The following is an 18,224-nucleotide window of genomic DNA, read 5'->3' as shown; positions in this document are numbered from 1 at the left end:
TAGTTTTTACTTGTCTCCATGTATTTTTTTAATTTTCTTTTTGCTTTCTTTGTTGAGCCATTGGTTGGTTGTTGGTTTGTTTTGTTTTTTGTTTTTTTTTTTTTAAGATTTTATTTATTTGAGAGCGAGAGAGAGAGATTGAGCACAAGCAGGGGATAGGGGCAGAGTGGAGACAGAGAAGCAGACTCCCTTCTGAGCAGGGAGTCCAACACAGGGCTCTCGATCCCAGGACCCTGTGATCATGACCTGAGCCAAAGGCAGACACTTAACCGACTGAGCCACCCAAGTGCCCCGAAATGCTTTTTTTTTTTTTTTTTATTTGACAGAGAGACAGCGAGAGAGGGAACACAAGCAGGGGGAGCAAGAGAGGGAGAAGCAGGCTTCCCGCAGAGCGGGGAGCCCGATGCGGGGCTCGATCCCAGGGCCCTGAGATCATGACCTGAGCTGAAGGCAGACGCTTAACGACTGAGCCACCCAGGTGCCCTGCCCCGAAATACTTTTAAATTTGGTGAGACCTGTTTTGTGGCCTAACATGTGATCTGTCCTGGAGAATGTTCCATGTGCACTTGAAAAGAATGTATTTTGTTGTTTTTGGATCAGATGTTCTATATATATCTGTTAGGTTCATCTAGTTCAGTGTCTTGTTCAAAGACACGATTTTCTTACTGATTTTCTCCATTAATGCAAGTTGGCTATCCCCTACTGTTAGTGTCAGTTTCTCCCTTTATGTCTGTTAATATTTGTTTTATGTATTTAGGTCCTCCACTGTTGGGTGCATAGATATTTACAATTGTTATATCCTCTTGTTGGATTGATCCCTTTATCATTATGCAATGCCGTTGTCTCTTGTTACAGTCTTTTTTTTTTTTTTTTTTTTTAAGATTTTATTTATTTGACAGAGAGAGAGACAGCCAGAGAGGGAACACAAGCAGGGGGAGCAGGAGAGGGAGAAGCAGGCTTCCCGCAGAGCAGGGAGCCCGATGCGGGGCTCGATCCCAGGACCCTGGGATCATGACCTGAGCTGAAGGCAGCTGCCTAACGACTGAGCCACCCAGGCACCCCTATTTTTACTTTTTGAACGGGAAAAGCGATTTAATCATTTCCAGTGATTTTTGTAAGTAAAGAAATTCCTAACTATTGTACGGTCACTTCATATTTAACATTGTATGAATATTAAAAGCAAACAATTAAATGAGAAAATGTACAGTACAATGGAAATAGCTTGTTATTCAACACATACAGTAGATCTCAAAAACAAAGACAACACACTCAACCAGGGAGCTTAAAATATCAAATCAAAACCCAAAGAACTAGAAGGAAAAAAAAAATCCTTCAAAAAGACAACTGTTTCACCTTCCTAGGGCAGTGCTTTACAATGTGAGAAACACTGATACCTTCCAGCTCCTACAGGTCGTGTCTTCTACATACAGCAGTAAGAGCTCTGTGTCTGGATTTGCCAAAAAACAGTTCCATGCCCAGAACTCTGTATCAGACAGGATCCTTTTTTTTTTTTTTTTAACCAAAATACTTTCTACAAAATTCCAAACCAAAAGGTACTGCTTAAGGCATCTTTTTTTTTTATATAACATTTCTCTCTTCTACAGTCTAGTTTAAAGTCTATTTCGTCTAATGTAAGTTTTGATACCCTGGCTTTTTTTTTGGCTTCTGTTTGCATGGAATGTCGTTTTCCATCCTTTCCCTTTCAGTCTACAGGTGTCTTTAGGTCTGAAATGAGTCTGTTGTAGGCTGCAGATAGATGGGTCTTGTTTTTTTGTCCATTCCATCAGCCTGTATTTTTTGTTGGAGTATTTAGACTATGCTTAAAGTAATTATTGATAGCTATATACTTAATGCCTTTTTGTTCATTGTTTCCTCATTGTTTTTGTAGTTTTTCTCTGTTCCTTTCTTTTCTTGCTCTTTTTCCTTGTGATTGATGATTTTAGTGTTGTGCTTGGCTTTTTCTCTTTATTTTTTGTGTATCAGTTATAGGTTTTTTTGTGTGGCTATCATGTGGTTCTATATAACATCCTATGTATATAGGAGTTTGTATTAAGTTGATGGTCACTTAAATTTGAACATCTAAAAGGACTTCGTTTATATTCCCTCACCTTCCATGTTTTATGTACTTGTTACTATATTTTACATTTTTTAATTGAGTCCCCTTAACTTTTTTTTTTAAATTTATAATTGTACTCATTGAAGCGGGCTAGAGCTGGGGGTGCCTTGGCCTTGAGGGGGATGGCTGGAGCTGGTGTGGGCTAGGGGCCCAGGGCTCACTGAGGCGGCAGGCCATTTAGGGCACCTGGGCCCTGCTCCTGTCTGCGCTATCAAGGTGGAGAGGGAACGTCATCAATGGCACTTGTTAGCCTCTCCAGCTCTGGAGAGATTTCCAGCAGTTTCCCCTCCATTTAGCCTATGCTATAGGGTTAGTAAATGCGTTTTCTTCACTATATAGTCTTTTGGCTCTTTAAAGGATTGTGCTTTTTTGCTGTGCCCCAGGGTGGGCAAATCTGCTCGTAGCTCCTCAGTGCTGTCCCTCCCTCTTGCAGTTGGTAATGTTGGGGGTCGTGTTCCCATTGTTACCATGTCTCAGGCTCTCCGCCTGTTCTCTGCATGGTCCCGCTATCCTTGTACGGAAGCGTTCAGTCATTCCTCAGCTCTTCCAGAGGAATTGCTGTATATGGAGGTATAGATTCCATCTATCTGTGGGAGGTGAATTCAGGGTCTTCCTATGCTGCCATCTTGGACACTTCTGGGCTTTTATATCTAAGCACCTATTAGCATCTCTACTTACCTTTCTCACAGATGCTGAATTCAGTGAATTTGTGACTTAACCTTTTCCTCTCCCTCGTCCCTCTCTCACCCTCAAATAAACAAACCCCAAACCCGTTTCTTTCGTAATATTTCTCATCTCAGTGTACCACCCTACATCTAGAGGCTTAAGCAGGAAGTTTGGGAATTGTACGTGACTTATGTCATGCCATCGTGCCTCCTGCTGAGTCCGACAGTGGGTCCTAATGTGACGCTACAAGACACACATCTCACGAATATGGCCTCCTTTTTACACGCATCTACTTAGATCCCAGTTCAGGCCAGTGTCATTTCTTACCCTGAGTCTCTGACTTTTTTCATCTTTTTCTAATCTAATCTCCCCAGAGTGGCTGAAGTCCTCTCCTATAACAAGAATGTAATCCTGTCCCTTCCCTGCTAAAAATCCTTCAGTAACTAGTGGATAAATTCAAAATCTTCAATGTTGTTGAAAGGCCAGCATGATGTGGCCGTGGCTCAAATCTCCAGCCTCATTTCTAGCCCTTCTCCCTCTCAAACTACGTTCCAGGTACAGTGAAATACCAGTTTCCGAACAAGCTGCATTCTTTCTCTTATCTGTAGGCCTTCTGTTTGGAACATGCTTCCCTCTCCCAGTTGCTGTTCTCAGAGCCTTCCCTGACAACCCGACATGCCCTTAGGTACTCTTGCTGAGTGTCCCATTGCACCTGTAACTTGCTACAGTATTTATCTCATTTTACTGATCTTTCTTGTTCACTTGTCTCTCATTAAATCATCCACTGCCTGAGGTCAGAGGTCATGGCTGTTTCATGGACTGTGCATCTTTAGCACATAGCACGGTGGCTGATACATAACAAGTAGTCACGTGTTAGCTTTTATTATTACTGCCGAGTAAACGTGTTAATACCTTTCAGAAGTCAGCTTAGAAGTTACTTTTTTAGCCCAGACTTCTTTTTTTCTGAGAAGGTACAGGTCTTTCTTTGAGTCTTGAGTATGATACGTCTGCATCTTTGTATCGCCTGTTAGTTAATAGTATATTGCATTTGTTTATGTCTCCCTTTCCTACAGGACCATAAGCTCCTTGAAGGCAAGGACTGAGTGTCATTCATATTCGAATTTCTGTTGCTTTCCTTAATGCTGCTTACACAGGGCTTGTAGATCCCGGATCGTTACTTTGTCGTCATCCTTCTGATCCTGGTCTCGTCTATCAGGATCACTTGGAAATGGTGTTCAGAACTAAGCATGATACTCTGGATAATTGAGAGAACTTGTTTTTGATATGTAATCTACTTCATTTAATGTAATTCCTTAGGATCAATTTAATTATTTTTTCTTCTTCAAAGCACGTATCGAGTTTATAGTCAGTTGAAAAATTCACATCTTTTGCTTGAGGAATTTTGAGTTTTTAAGCCTAAATTTAAATAAATAAACCTAAATAAAGGATTTTGAACCTTTATCCCTGCTTTAATCTGATGCTCACTTATACCTGTTATTCCATGCTTTTCCTTTGTCTTGATTTGGTCATCCTTACACTTAACTGCTTTTTCTTGCCATGTGTAATTCACAAATCTGGGAAGCATGTTAAACTAAGGCATGTGGCCTATCATCTGATCTTACCTAAATCGATTAATGAAACTGTCTCTGGTGTCCTTCACAGCAGTATGAAGTATTGAAAGCTATCTGACTCTACAGTGTTTAACCTGTTTATAAAATGTATTTGAATCTCCACTGATGTATCGCATCTAAGGGATGTGAAATTTTCTTTCTTTTTTTTTTTTTGAAGACTTTGCTGTTAATAAAAAGATCCTACATTATTGTCCAGTCCAGAAAAGATCAGTTTACATGACTTATTTGGAATACTTGTAGTATCTGATGATTACCAAACCAGCTGTTTAATCATCTCTTCAAGTATTTAGCAGGGCTTGACCTCTGTTCCACGTTTCAAAATCAATTTTCCAGAATCTGTTCTTTTCACTTTTGAAAATTTTAGGCAATATATTTATTGTCTGTCTGGCTCCATTTGACAGTTCCCTTATGCTAATTAAGTTCCCAGAATTCACTGACTGACAGTGTCTCTATCATCAAATTATGATCAGATTTGTTTGATTGGAGAGTTAACTTATCAAAAATGACTAGTTTTCTTATCTTGCTTAATATTTCCTCCATTCATTCCACTTTGAAAGTTGTTCTCATGGGTGGATAAAATGAGCAAGAAAAAGGAATAACATAGATTTACTTTCTTCTGTTAGTAAGTATAATAATAATAACCCAAAGCAATAATTCTCTTTCTTTCATTTCAGCACTTTTGCCTTAGGGTATTTTTATAAGCATTGGGTCATTTTAAACATTTTAATATTTTAGGTGTCTCTTTCTATATTGAATGTTTTTACAAATGTCTTTTTAAAAATTTAAACTTATTAGGGGCGCCTGGGTGGCTCAGATGGTTAAGCATCTGCCTTCGGCTCAGGTCATGATCCCAGCGTCCTGGGATCGAGCCCCGCATCGGGCTCCCTGCTCAGCGGGGAGACTGCTTCTCTGTCTCCCTCTGCTCACGCTCTCTCTCTCTCTGTGTCTCAAATGAATCAATAAAAAAATCTTTGAAAAAAAAAAATTTAAACTTACTAGAGATAACTTACCAGGTAGTCATACTTCTCTCTTAAATTTCTCATAAAGATTATTCATGTGACTTTTTATTTTTTCATAGTTTACCTTTTTCCGTTCCAGTTTAATGTAGTGCTTAAGAATATAGGTTTTAGAATCAGGTTTCAAATTTGAATTTCAGCTCTGCTTCTTAATGACTTATGTGCTTATTGTTAAATGAATAAGCTTCTCTGAACTAGTTGATTCATCATAAAAGTCCCCATTTTAATAAGAGGAACTGCCTTATAGGACTATTGTTGGGATTTAGTAAGGTAATATATATAAAACACTTAACCCAGTGTCTGGGTTAATAAGCTCTAACACAGTGCCTGACGTCTAATATCTGGTAGATACTATTAGAGTTTTCCTATTTCTTAGGATTTTAAAATCCGTTTTCCTAAGAGGAAGGCATTTGTCCAGCTCTCTGTGCTCATTATTCCCTCCTTTGAATTCAAGATGATGCTTCTTACCATTTCCCACTTTCTTACTATTTCTTTTTGTTGTTGTTGAAAATGTCATGATTTTGTTCTTTTTTGTGGCTGAATAATATTCCTGTGTATGTATACCACATGTTCTTTTTTTATTCTTTTTTTTTGTTGAAGTATAGTTGAATATATTATTAGTTTCAGGCGTACAATGTTGACTTGATTTACTATTTCTTACTTTGTAATTTAGGTTCAGAGGAGTGTATTTTTAACACCTTCATTGAGATGCAGTTCCTATATCCTTCACCCATTTAAATAAAGTGTACAGTCCAGTGATGTTTTTTTAGTATGTTCACAGAGTTGTGCAGTTGGCAGCACGATCCTCATTCCAGAGCATTTTCGTCATCTCGGAAAGAAACCCCACGTCCACTGGAAGTGACTCTACATTCCTCCCTTCTCCCAGGCCCTGGAAACCACTAACCTACTTTCTGGGATGGTGGAATTGCCTATTTTGGACTTTTCACATTTGCAGGATTCATACAATATGTTGCCTTTATGTCTCTGGCTTCTTCACTTGGCATCATGTTCTCAGGGTTCACGTATGCTTTGTAACTCTTCAGGGCCAAATACTCCATTCTGTGGCTAGAGTACATTTTGTTTCTCCATTCATCCGTTGATGGACACTTGGCTGGTTTCCACTTTGGGACTCTTACGAACAACAACACTGCTGTGAACGTTTGTGTACAGGTTTCTGTCTGGACATCTGTTTTCTTTTCCCTTGTGTGTAAACCTAGGAGTGGAATTGTTGGGGCAAATGGTAGTTCTCCTTTTGAGGAGCTCTGTGTGTCCTCCCACGAGTAGCTGTGGTGCTTTTTTTGATTTGACCCATTTTCATGGGTGTGTAGACGTAGCTCCTGGGTGTTTTAATTTGTGTTTCTCTAGTGGCTTGTAATGTGGAGCATCTTCTTAATGTGCTTATTTTCCATCTCTGCATTGTCTTTTGTGACATACCTCTTTAACTATTTTGTCTGGTTTTTTATTGGATTTGCTATTTAATTTTGAGAGATCTTTGTGCAAAGGATATAAATCCTTTATCATAAAGATGTTTTGCAAATATTTTTTTCGCCGTCTGTGGCTTCTCTGTCTCTATTCTTAATATTAGCTTTAGAAGAGAAGTTTTTAATTTTGATGTAGTCTCATTTTTTTTTTTTTTCTTTCATGGGTGTGCTTCTGGTGTTGTGTGACCCTAACCCAGGGTCACAAAGGTTCTTTCCTATGTTTTTGTCCGTAAGTTTTATAGTCTTGGGTTTTACAATAAGGTCCGTCACTCGTTTTGAGTTAATTTTTGCATAAGCTTTTGATTGGATTTTTAGTGTCACTGTATTGCCTTTAGTTAACTCAGCTCTCATTCCAAAAACTCTGGAAATTTTAAAAATGAATGCATAAACCTAATTGGAAAGGTAAACCTCTTATTTTAAATTACCAGATGATTTTAATACAAATTCTTGAAAAGGATATGTTCATTGTTTTTCATATTTTATTTAATGCTGTAAAATTATATTCATCTTACCTATCTCATAAATAGGCATCCAAACATTTTAATTGTTTAAAATGTTGTTAAAAACCAGCATTCAGTTTAAATTTTAATTTGAATGAAAAAGTAAACATTTTACTTTCTGTTGAGAAAATAAAATATGAAGCCAGTTTAATATTTTACAAATACCAGTAATTAGTAGGAGTCCGAGGACCTTCTCCTTCTCCTTCAGGACCTTCTTTCCCCCTTGTTCCCCTCTTCCTGGACCAATTCCCGTGTAGCTCATTCCCTCTCGTTGTGCACATGTCAGTCCAGTGAAGCTTTCCCTGATGACCATGCTCTTTAAAATTACAGCCTTACTCCTTCCAGCAGTCCTGGTTCCACTTCCTGATTTATTTTCCTCAGAGCACTTTACTGTCCTCTGTGTGAATTTTACTTAATCTGCCTCCTCTACCAGAATATAAGCTCCCTGGGGGCAGCATTTTGTTCACTGATGTGTGTCTGGCATGTAGTAGGTGCTCAATAAATGTTGAAGGAATGAACAGATTAATATGTGAAATACATGAAATGTATTTATTTGCCAGGGTGTTCATTTTAAACTTTAGAGCTTCTGATAGGGACATACTAACAAAAGAGAGTATCTGACAAGAGATTATTTACGATGCTTCAGTAAAGATTTGCTCTAGAAACCTGTTTTTATTTTTGTGATTTTTAAAAATTATCTACAGGGTTCAGTTTGGCAAAGACTTGGTGCAGATGTGACAGCAGTTGAGTTTTTAGGTCATGTTGGTGGAGTTGGAATTGATATGGAGATATCTAAGAACTTTCAACGCATCCTTCAAAAACAAGGATTTAAATTTAAATTGAATACAAAAGTTACTGGTGCTACCAAGAAGTCAGATGGAAAAATTGATGTTTCGTAAGTATGCTCCATTTGGTGTTGATATCATATCTTTATCTGTGTGCTTAAGGAAAACACTCCTTTTTTCAGAATCAGATTTAGGGCCATTTTATTGCTTAATGTAACTCCGTATTGCTTATTAAATTGGTCCAATGAAATTCATGATTAAGTTGATGCTAGGAAACTTAATCCACTGTTCTCACTCTAATGGGCTTTCTCATAGTGTACGTTCAGAAATATTTAAACTCTCAACGTTCAGTAAAACTCAGTATTTTTAGATATATCTGGGGAAATCAGTAATAATACTAGATTGCTTACTGTGTGCCTGGCACTTTGGAGCCATTACTTGATCTTTCTGACTCCAAGTCCTATGTTCTCAACCTGTGCTCTCCTACCTGTTTGTGTGCAGTTTGAACAATAGACCTCTAGAGGATTTGTACATGTTTTCGTTGCCTGACTCCGGTTTGTTAGAAGTGTCAGCAGCACTCGAGAAACATCTGGTCTTCCATTTCTCAGTCTCTCAGCTGTTTCTGTCGATGTGTGTTTAACAGTCACACGCTGTTTGTCCTCTAGTGTTGAAGGTGCTTCTGGTGGGAAAGCCGAGGTTATCACGTGTGATGTACTCTTGGTTTGTATTGGACGACGACCCTTTACTCAGAACTTGGGACTGGAAGAGCTTGGAATCGAATTAGATCCTAGAGGTAGAATTCCAGTCAATACCAGATTCCAGACTAAAATTCCAAAGTAAGTTGGATAATTATTTGCATTTTCAAAAGTTTAAAAATTTATTTTAAACTCTATTTTGAAAATAAGACTTTTGTCATGCTTAAAAAATGCACTGGCTTTGGGGAAGAAGAGTAAACTCATATGTAAAAACAAAAATAATTGAATGTTTCCATTACCCAGAGATGAGACCCTGAACTCACAGATGTGTACTTCATATATTTTTTGGTTACTTAGTAACTAGAAACTTCTGTCACCATGGCCTAATGAAGAGGAGCAGATGTGGTGGCAGAAGCTGACTGTTCTTTGATCTCTGTGGCAGTATCTACGCGATCGGTGACGTGGTTGCCGGTCCAATGCTGGCTCACAAAGCAGAGGACGAAGGCATTATCTGTGTTGAAGGAATGGCCGGCGGCGCTGTGCACATTGACTACAACTGTGTACCGTCCGTGATCTACACACACCCGGAAGTTGCTTGGGTCGGCAAATCAGAAGAGCAGTTGAAAGAAGAGGTAATTCTGAATGCGGGGGTAGTTTTAATGCCATCGTGTGAATTGAGTTAATGACACTGGTGGTTGAGAATCCTTTTCTTACCGTATTAATGCATTTGGAAATTATGTAGAACATTATAGTTTATATATTTTTTCCTTTGTTGGTGGCATAGAGGAGATCATTCACTTGCTTGCCTTCAAACGAGTAATTCCAGAGCTCTTACATTTTTCTTTGAAATATACCCAGATAGACTGACATTTGCATTTGCTTGTGCTTTTACCCAAAATGTATTTCATTAGCAGACAGTCAGTTCTGGTCTTGCCCTCAGTAGACTCCGAAGAATTGCCTTCTTGGGGTTTATTTTCTGAACCAGTGGTAGATGATTGCGCCAACAGGAATGCATTTTTTCAGAGTTTATGTAGGCTCTCATTTTCTGTCCCTCGCAGGGTATTGAGTACAAGGTTGGGAAATTCCCCTTTGCTGCTAACAGCAGAGCTAAGACAAATGCGGACACAGATGGCATGGTGAAGATTCTGGGACAGAAATCAACAGACAGGGTGTTGGGAGCACATATTCTAGGACCAGTGAGTATCCTAAAATCCCAAATCCCATTACAATTTCTGGAAAGCGCTGCTGTTCTGATGTAAAGCCAGCTGCTGTTTACATGCCGAGGTTATTAATTACCAGCAGCTTGTGTGCTGTTTCTGACAGCGACCGGCGGCACTCTCACACGCTCGCCTGTCACATCATCTGCTTTCCGCACCGCAACTGACAGTATCCTCTTGAGACCTGCCCTGGGCCTTGGGCCCTGGGCCTGCTGAAAACTCGTCAGTGGCCCTTTTCCGCCTCGGGCTGTTAGGTACAAGGCCCCGCTAACTCTGGGCCTGTCTGCCTTCCTGACCTCATGTCTTCCCACCCTTCCCTTTCGCTCGTTAATTCCCTGTCTCATGGGCCTTCAGTTTCCTAACAGGCCAGTGTTCCCATTTTAGAGCCTTTGTGCTTGTGGAACCCATAGCTTGGAATGCTGTGCCTCCAGGTGTTTGCATGACTGGCTCCTGTGAGGTCTCAGCTCAGATGTTACCTCCTAAGAGAAAGCCCTTCCTACCACTGACCCTGAAGTATGCACTTCCCCTCGGGATCTGCTGTAATGATGATGATGATGAAACACTGGAGTCCTTAGTCTGTAATACATTTTTCTGTATACATGCAGTAACTTAATGTTCACAATTCTGGGGGGCAGGAGTTGCTCTGCCCATTTTTGAAGTGACTAAATGGAATGACTCACACAGAGTGAGTGCTCGGAGGGACTCCGCAGTAGGATTTGAATCCACGCCAGCTGGCTCCAGAGCCCAAGCTCTTGTCTTCTGTGCCACCTTTCCTGTTAAGCTTTTCCTGACTGGAGGCAGTTAGTTAACTGCTCTAACAGCGAATCCTGTTAGCTTGTAGTTTTTGCCATGGGAAGAAAATGACTTCTTGGTCTGTTATTTTAAAGGGTGCTGGTGAAATGGTGAATGAAGCCGCTCTCGCGCTGGAGTACGGAGCATCCTGTGAAGATATAGCCAGAGTCTGCCATGCGCATCCGGTAATTATCAACAGCATACAGAATTAATGGTTACCTCAGGTTTCTTCTCACCCACAAATATTTGGTTTCTAATTTTAAATTTCTTCCCTTGCAGACCTTATCAGAAGCTTTTAGAGAAGCAAACCTGGCTGCATCATTCGGCAAATCAATCAACTTTTAAATTAGAAGATTATATTTTTCTGAAATTTCCTGGGAGCTTTTGTGGAGGTCACATTTCTGAACAGGAAATGCTCACAGCTCCAAGAATTTCTAGGACTGAATTATGAAACTTTTGGAAGGTTTTAATAGGTTCGGACAGAATGGAATAATCTCATCTATTTTAAATAAATTTAATACTTTGTTTCAGTGCATTAATATTGCAGAAAAAAGCTACTTTTATAGTAGCATCCAGGAAAATTTTTCATGCAGTTTCTGGAAGATTCGACTTCACTAAATTTATGTTTCTTAGCTTTTATCTCTGCTATTGTAAAGTTGATTTACTTACATGGATGGAGCTGGCGTAGGTATGTGAGCCAGCTGTGTTTGAAGCAAGGTGATCAAGTTATTTTAAACTTGGTTTTCATATTGGAAACAGTCATTAGAATTAAGATTAAAATATGTATAAACCAAACTGATGTAAATACAACGATCTCTCACTTATTTAATCCCCAAATTCTTGCAGTTTAGAGGTAGAATTTATGTTTAAATTTTTAAGGACCCATTGAGGTCTACAGTTAACCAAATTAAGGAGGTGTATCTGTGAAATTCAAATATTAAATGAAGATGTAAATGTATTACAGCAGGGAATGAAAATACAGAAATAAACAGTCCTAAATATTCATGTACTGGTTGTTTTGAGTGGATGTCAAGATGGTCCTAGTTCTTTTAGGACTACCTATAGTGTATATTCTTATTTCTGTTTATTATTCCTCTTCTAGGCCTGGATCTATCTTTTTACCACACTTGGGGACAACGTTAAGGCATTTAAAAGGTCATTACCCTTTCATCTGTTTTAGTATTACCAACTAACTGGAGCATACACTTTTGGAGACACAGCATATGGGAAAATTTAATCCGCTGTCTTTGGATTTCCAGTGTATCTGTGGCTGGGTAAATGACTATTTCTTTAAAGAGTGCTATAAAATCATATTTATTGATTAATGTTTAAAATGGCCAGCTCTTGAAACACTTCAGTAACAAAGTATTAAATGTTAAAATAGGCTTTTGCGTTTTTTAACTAAATTTAAGAATCAGATTTAGGATAGCATATTCTAAAAAGGAAAAACTTAAAAGTACTAGAAATATGCAAACTAGATACTCACTTGATTGCAACTTCTTCTATGTCCAGTAGTCTTGGACTCTACTATAGTTATTATGAATGATCCATTGTAAAGACTCTGGATTTTCTTACCTACCTCTGAAAAATAGGGAATTTCTGTTTCAGTGGGCAGTTAACTTGGCTGAACCCCAACTGCATTGTCTTTGCTGGGGGGCAGCAGCTGAAACATCTACCCCGTTGTTTGAGCTCTACCTTGGCTGCATTGCCTCTGTCCCGTGCGTGTGTAGTGCATAGCTCAGCCGGACACTGGGCAAATGATAGCAGAGTTGGGAGCCCCCCCCCCTCCATGTATTAGTTTTTCTAGTTGCCCCTGACTCAGTCCTTCAATTCCTTAACCAGTAAAACTTGGCTTCCCCCTGATGTCATACTTGGCTGGGACCTGCCCTCACGTGAAAAGCCATTAACAATGGGAGTTTCACCCAGTGCTGTTCTCTGTCAACTCCCCTCTCCAGGACCTTTATTTTAAAAAATATCTATTTTGTTCAGTTTGCAGTAGTTATTAGCAGGAGGGCTGGCCTGACATGTGCTACTTGGCCATTATTGGAAATGACCTCTGTGTTTTAAAATCTGAAATCCCGATATTCTGTGAAGTGCTAGCTTATTTAAACTCCAGACATGTCCCCTACTCTAGGGAAAAAAAAAATAGTGAGAAATAGAGTTTAATATGAAGTCCTGGCTATAGAAACACACAAAATAGTTCTGTCTAGGTGGGAATGAAGTTGTGGGTATAAAACAGATTTAAATGTTCACTTATTTACTAAGTTCTTAGTATTTTCTTGGCTTGTGAAGGGTGGGAATTAGCTGTCCAGTTCCCTGAGTTGATGAAAATGAGTGATTTCAAAGTGACATCTTGAGTTGTTTAGCTAAAAAGGAGTGGGTACAGGTAAGGATTTCTATTTTAAGTGAAATACTTAAGATTAAGGGAAAAAAATTAGTTGCTGTAGCAGATGATGAGGTAAAACCAATTTGCTGGGCAGTAGGCTCTCTACCTAAATAAAAGTGACAAGTAATTGCCTTGAAGGAGAGGGAGGTTGCCTTATTGTTTATATTACATCTGTTTACATAACTTCGGTTCAGGCCCAGCTTCAAATGCAGCTGTGTTGTAGGTGTGGATGATGGTTCAGTGCTACACAGAACTTGTCTTGCTCTAATAGGAATTTGTGAAAAGACCACTTAGGCCTTGCTTGGCCCATTCTCCAGCTCAGCTCTGAGGTTGACGTGGGTTTGGCAGTTGGAATTCAACTGTTTTCTTTATCCTGTGGAATAAGTGATTGTTCTGTGATTGTTTTGGCCTCACATACAGACTGTAGCAGAGAATCTTTTAGTTTGTGAAATCTAATAAAGTACAATGGAAACACTGAGAAGTTACAGCACTTTATACTGTGATTGGCACTGCTTAGTTGGCAGGAGCAGTGTTCCTAAACTCCGGCTGGATTTCATTTCAACCTCCCCCCCCCCCCCAACCACCCAGCATAGGGCCAGGATTGCTCACACTTAAAAGCCTGATTTTCTAAAAATTGCTTTTTGTTCTCTTTCTCAGAGCAAGGAGTATTTAGAGGAGTTTTGGAGATTGGAGCAACTGAGCTGCCACTGAAATGGTGAAGGGGGTTCAGGCTGTATGACTTCCCCTCCCCTCCGCCTGGGCACCCCACTAGGAGGTGGTCCGGGGGGCAGATGTGTGGAGGATACTGACCTAGCAAAAAGATGATCGCTTGTTTATAGACAAAACAGAAATCAGGGTCCCGTGAAGGCAGTTTGTTTATAAAACCATTTTACATTGAAAAGATCCTAGCTTCAAGGGATTCACAAACACTGAGTAAAAGTAAAATTTAAGAATTATCCTAAATATAAATTTTTACAAAAGGACTGTACTTTATTTAACTCCGTACAAAATGTGGTGATTAAAAACATTAAATAGGTAAGGAGCTGTATTTTGAAGATCATGAAGTCAGTTTTTTAAATGGAGCTCTGTTACTTTGGTCACCTTGGCCACCTTCGAGCCCTTCCTCCTCCTCCGTTACAAGCAGGTGCTATAAACAGCAACTTTCTGGCTTATATCCTTTAGGAGCGAACGCACCTCTCCTTCCAGTCTTACTAATTCTTGAGCTTTATCTTCTAAATATTTTTGATTGTCCTCATATGTTCTTTCTAAATCTGTGGGAGATAAAAAAAAAAAAAAGTCTGAGCAAATTATACTAGGATCTCCATCTCCTACTGATCCTTTCTGCCTATAAGGCCCAAGACAAAGTGAACAGATTTTCAACCTTTTAAATAAACTCCACGGAGGTCTTAATTTTAAAATACCTTATGAAAGCACGAGCCTAAGACCCACCTTTCAGGAGTTGCAGCTTGCTGTTTGCTTGAGCCAGAAGTGTTTTTGCTTCATTTTGTAGCATTTCAGCTTTCCTTCTGGCATCTGCTGATTCTTCGGTTTTTTTGGCAATTAATTTTTCTACCTTCTTATACTTCTCATCAACTTCACCGTCCAGAGCCTGTAGTTCCAAGTAGACAGAGAGGACACATGTAATCTCTAAGAGTGTCCTTGTGGCAAGCTCAGAAGGGTACTCAGGCGTTAAACCATTCGGTGTAAATAATTAAATATTCTGAAACAGTGGAATTAAATACAACACTGACATACGAGTTTTTTGATTTGAAAGACATTTTGGGAGTTGTAGCAGGTCTCCAGGGCTAAGCCTTTATCTTTTCAGCACTTTTCTCTGGAGACGTCACAAGATAATTATACAGAGGTAAAAAAGTAGGTTTTCTGTAAAGTAGGGTTGCTGTGATCCAAACCTTTAGATATCAGAAAAGGCCCATTTGAAGAGCCAAACAGGAGGACCATCTGGATTGTGACTAGTGTAGGATGTGTAGAGATTTAAGGGAAGGAAGGAAAGAAAGAGGAGATGGTAGCATATGCAGGGGTGGTGAGGAGATGAGAAATTGGTGTGGGTTTGACAAGGTGCTTCTTGCAGGTGCTTTTGAGAAACACTGCTGAAACAGTAGCCATTGATAGAGGGATTTCAAGGTCAGGGTCTTGTTCATCTTACTGTAATCAAATGCTGTGTTTTTGGAAAAAATGCTCTGTAAAAAGACTACTTGGGCGACGTATGCTCTCAGAACCACGAGAAAGAAAAAACCACAACAGAGAAAACGGACAGGGTAGTGCACTTTTCTTCCCGTTTTGTTCTCTTCCCCAACCAGAGGTGGAAGGAGGTCACCCTTCTGTAATGCCTAAAAGCTACATTAACCTCAAGGAAAAATCTTGACTAAATTTCCATTTATAACTCCCTACTGTTCATTTAACAGTTGACACATTCCCCTCAAAAGTGTAAAAAGGTTTCTTTGGAGATAAACATTTGCCCGCTGAACGTATGTTTTAATGATTACGTGGCTTCTAGTGAAAAATTTGGGTTGTATGAGATTTTCTCTGCAAAACATAGTACCTTCCAGTGAGAAGGAAGGGGTGGTTAATTCAGAGTGAGTGTAGAAGATGTGAGATTTAGTTCCTGCTAGCGGTTCTGTGACAGACGCCTTAAGCTTTTTCTACCCTGCTTTTCAAGACTTCTCAAATGGCCAAGTAATTACTGTATGCCATAAAGGCCTTCCTAATTGAATTAGCAAAGTATAAGCTCTGTGTATTTTTTTTAAGACTTCCGCCCCTAATTTCATTTTTTGCCTCCTTCTCCAAGTCTGGATATGAGGGCTTAGGTCACGCTTCTTGGACACCTTCCTTTCCACTCCCACTCTTTTCCATCTGGGTCTCTAATGACTGCTATTTCAAAACGGGTCACTGGGGATATTTCTGATGAATAGCTGTTGGGTCCATGTCCCTTACTGGTTCCAAGGAAGGCAACGAGGAGACCGTTGCTCCTTTATGAACACAGTTGTGAAGTTACAAAGCTTTCTTACCTTTTTAACATCATCTGCGCTTTGTTTCACCGTGTACACCACTTTTTCAATATATTCTGCCTCCCCAGAGTTCTGGGCTGCCTTCCGCTTCAGTTCTTCCACGTTCCTCTCTAGTTCGCTGATGCGCTGAGAGGCGTTGAGCAAAGTCTCCTCAGAAGCAGCGGTTTCAGACTCAATCTGCAAGTATAATGTCAGTCACCCAGCCAGCCATTAATTGAACAACAAGTAGTTGGGCGTGCTAGGAATACAAATTTAGAGGAAGACTAAAAGGCTGCTTTGCTGTTTTGCTCTGGACCCAAAGAGAAAATTACCAAAAGGAAAATAAAATTTCAGGAAAGCTTATATAAAGTGCCTAACTTTATTCTTTCCGTAATTCTGATGATCTCGGCTGGAAATTCATGTAAACTTCTTACTGAACCACCCCCAGACAGCTTGATGGGTTGAGAAAGCATTTTAAGGACACCTGCAAGCTTTGGCTAAACAATGGTCACAAATAAGCAGATGTGAGAGGAAGGATTTCCACAGAAATTTCCAAATTCATGTGGGTGGGAAAATGGTAACTCCCAAGTCACCTTTAGTTTTTCCTGTCCACTCTAAATGTTAAACGTTAAACTCTAGTGGAGGTTATGGGTCTTCAGAAACTATCTGGAAAGTTGAGTATTCTCAGCTAATTACTAAAGGCAGACCAGAAATGTTCTTGAAAACTCAGAAAAGTCACCCTAGGACTGTGAGATGGCATGTCGTCTGGGGAAGTGATGGCTGGAACCCATAAACACTCGAAGTCATTTGGGAAAAAAATATCTGGGTAATTGGTGAGGATCCACATATCTCTTTTCAAAGAATAATCAGTAAACATTGATTTTGAAAAGCGAGCCCAAGTAAGCAGCCTGACCCATGACAGAAGAACCAGTTTCACTGAGCACCTAGTTTTTTTAAATAAATTCCCTTTTAGGATGGGTCTATTCCATAGAATTAAGTCTGAGTAACAATAATGTCATAATGAAACTAGTAAATCAATATAGACATGGCAAAATTTGTAAGTATTTCAAACCAAATGATTGTTAAGTTCACCCATCAACATAGAAAAATATTCTTAGTAGTTTTAATTCTTAGAAGATAAGCTTTATAAATGAGTGAATCAATTTTGACAAGCTTTCATTAATAGCATAGTTTAGAAGTTATTTTTGCTTAAGACTTTCTTTTTGCTTCTTAAATGTTTCCTGTCCCCTAGGGTCCCTGAAAAAAACTATCATTCACTTACATCGTCAAGCCAAATAATATTACCTATAATTTGATTAAATCTTATATTTTCCATTTTGCTTTTCAAAACTTAGTAATTTTTTAGAAAGATTTATTTTAGAGAATCTCAAGCAGACCCCTGAGCCTATCGTGGAGCCTGACTCCGGGCTCGATCTCCCAACACTGAGAACATGACCTAAGCTGAAACCAAGAGTCGGAGGCTTAACCGACTGCATCACCCAGGTGCCCCAAAACTTAGTATTTTATAAAGTCAGCTAAATAGATAAAGTTCGTTAAAATGTTAACAGCACATTGAGAACTTTGCAAAACCTTGGAGATATAAAATCAGAATAATCAAAGGGTTAGAACATAGTCTAGTGGGAAAATGTAATTTTTCTATACTTGAACAAGAAAGGGCCTTAACTCAAAATTTAAGAAGGAAAAGTGGCCGAGGAACGGTCGAGTCTCATATTATTGAGCACGACAGAATAGGGGAAGACCGGTTTCTATCAACCAGTGGTAGGAAAAGCAGGTTGAAAGACCACCTCTCAGGTTTTAAACATTAGGGGCTGTTGGCCTGGGAAGCGTGACAGTGCAGACTAATGGTATCTAATTTCAGAGTATATTCTGAGAAGTGGGTAGGGATCATAGGAGTCCATTTTATTTCCCATCCA

At 39.4% G+C, this 18,224-nt stretch overlaps 2 protein-coding genes across 4 annotated transcripts in view; one reads left to right on the top strand and one right to left on the bottom strand.

The window, feature by feature from the left end:
* Positions 1-11,902, top strand: part of DLD (dihydrolipoamide dehydrogenase) — a 38,299-nt gene extending 26,397 nt beyond the window's left edge. For all 3 annotated transcript variants that reach the window (XM_044920287.1, XM_044920288.1, XM_021682908.1), the window contains 6 exons: positions 8,115-8,305; positions 8,861-9,031; positions 9,333-9,522; positions 9,949-10,086; positions 10,995-11,084; positions 11,179-11,902. In XM_044920287.1, the coding sequence (XP_044776222.1) occupies positions 8,115-8,305; positions 8,861-9,031; positions 9,333-9,522; positions 9,949-10,086; positions 10,995-11,084; positions 11,179-11,244 (846 nt within the window). In that variant the 3' untranslated portion in view covers positions 11,245-11,902. The remainder of the gene's footprint in view (positions 1-8,114; positions 8,306-8,860; positions 9,032-9,332; positions 9,523-9,948; positions 10,087-10,994; positions 11,085-11,178) is intronic.
* A 2,351-nt stretch (positions 11,903-14,253) lies between these two features.
* Positions 14,254-18,224, bottom strand: part of LAMB1 (laminin subunit beta 1) — a 70,726-nt gene continuing 66,755 nt past the window's right edge. The window contains exons 32-34 of the mRNA XM_021682939.2: positions 16,312-16,488; positions 14,735-14,894; positions 14,254-14,556 (exon numbers count right to left, since the gene is read on the bottom strand). Coding sequence (XP_021538614.2) covers positions 14,420-14,556; positions 14,735-14,894; positions 16,312-16,488 — 474 coding nt within the window. The 3' untranslated portion in view covers positions 14,254-14,419. The remainder of the gene's footprint in view (positions 14,557-14,734; positions 14,895-16,311; positions 16,489-18,224) is intronic.

This window comes from Neomonachus schauinslandi, chromosome 12 (assembly GCF_002201575.2).
Source record: "Neomonachus schauinslandi chromosome 12, ASM220157v2, whole genome shotgun sequence".
Lineage (NCBI taxonomy): Eukaryota > Metazoa > Chordata > Mammalia > Carnivora > Phocidae > Neomonachus > Neomonachus schauinslandi.
This window is presented reverse-complemented; position numbering and strand designations above follow the sequence as displayed.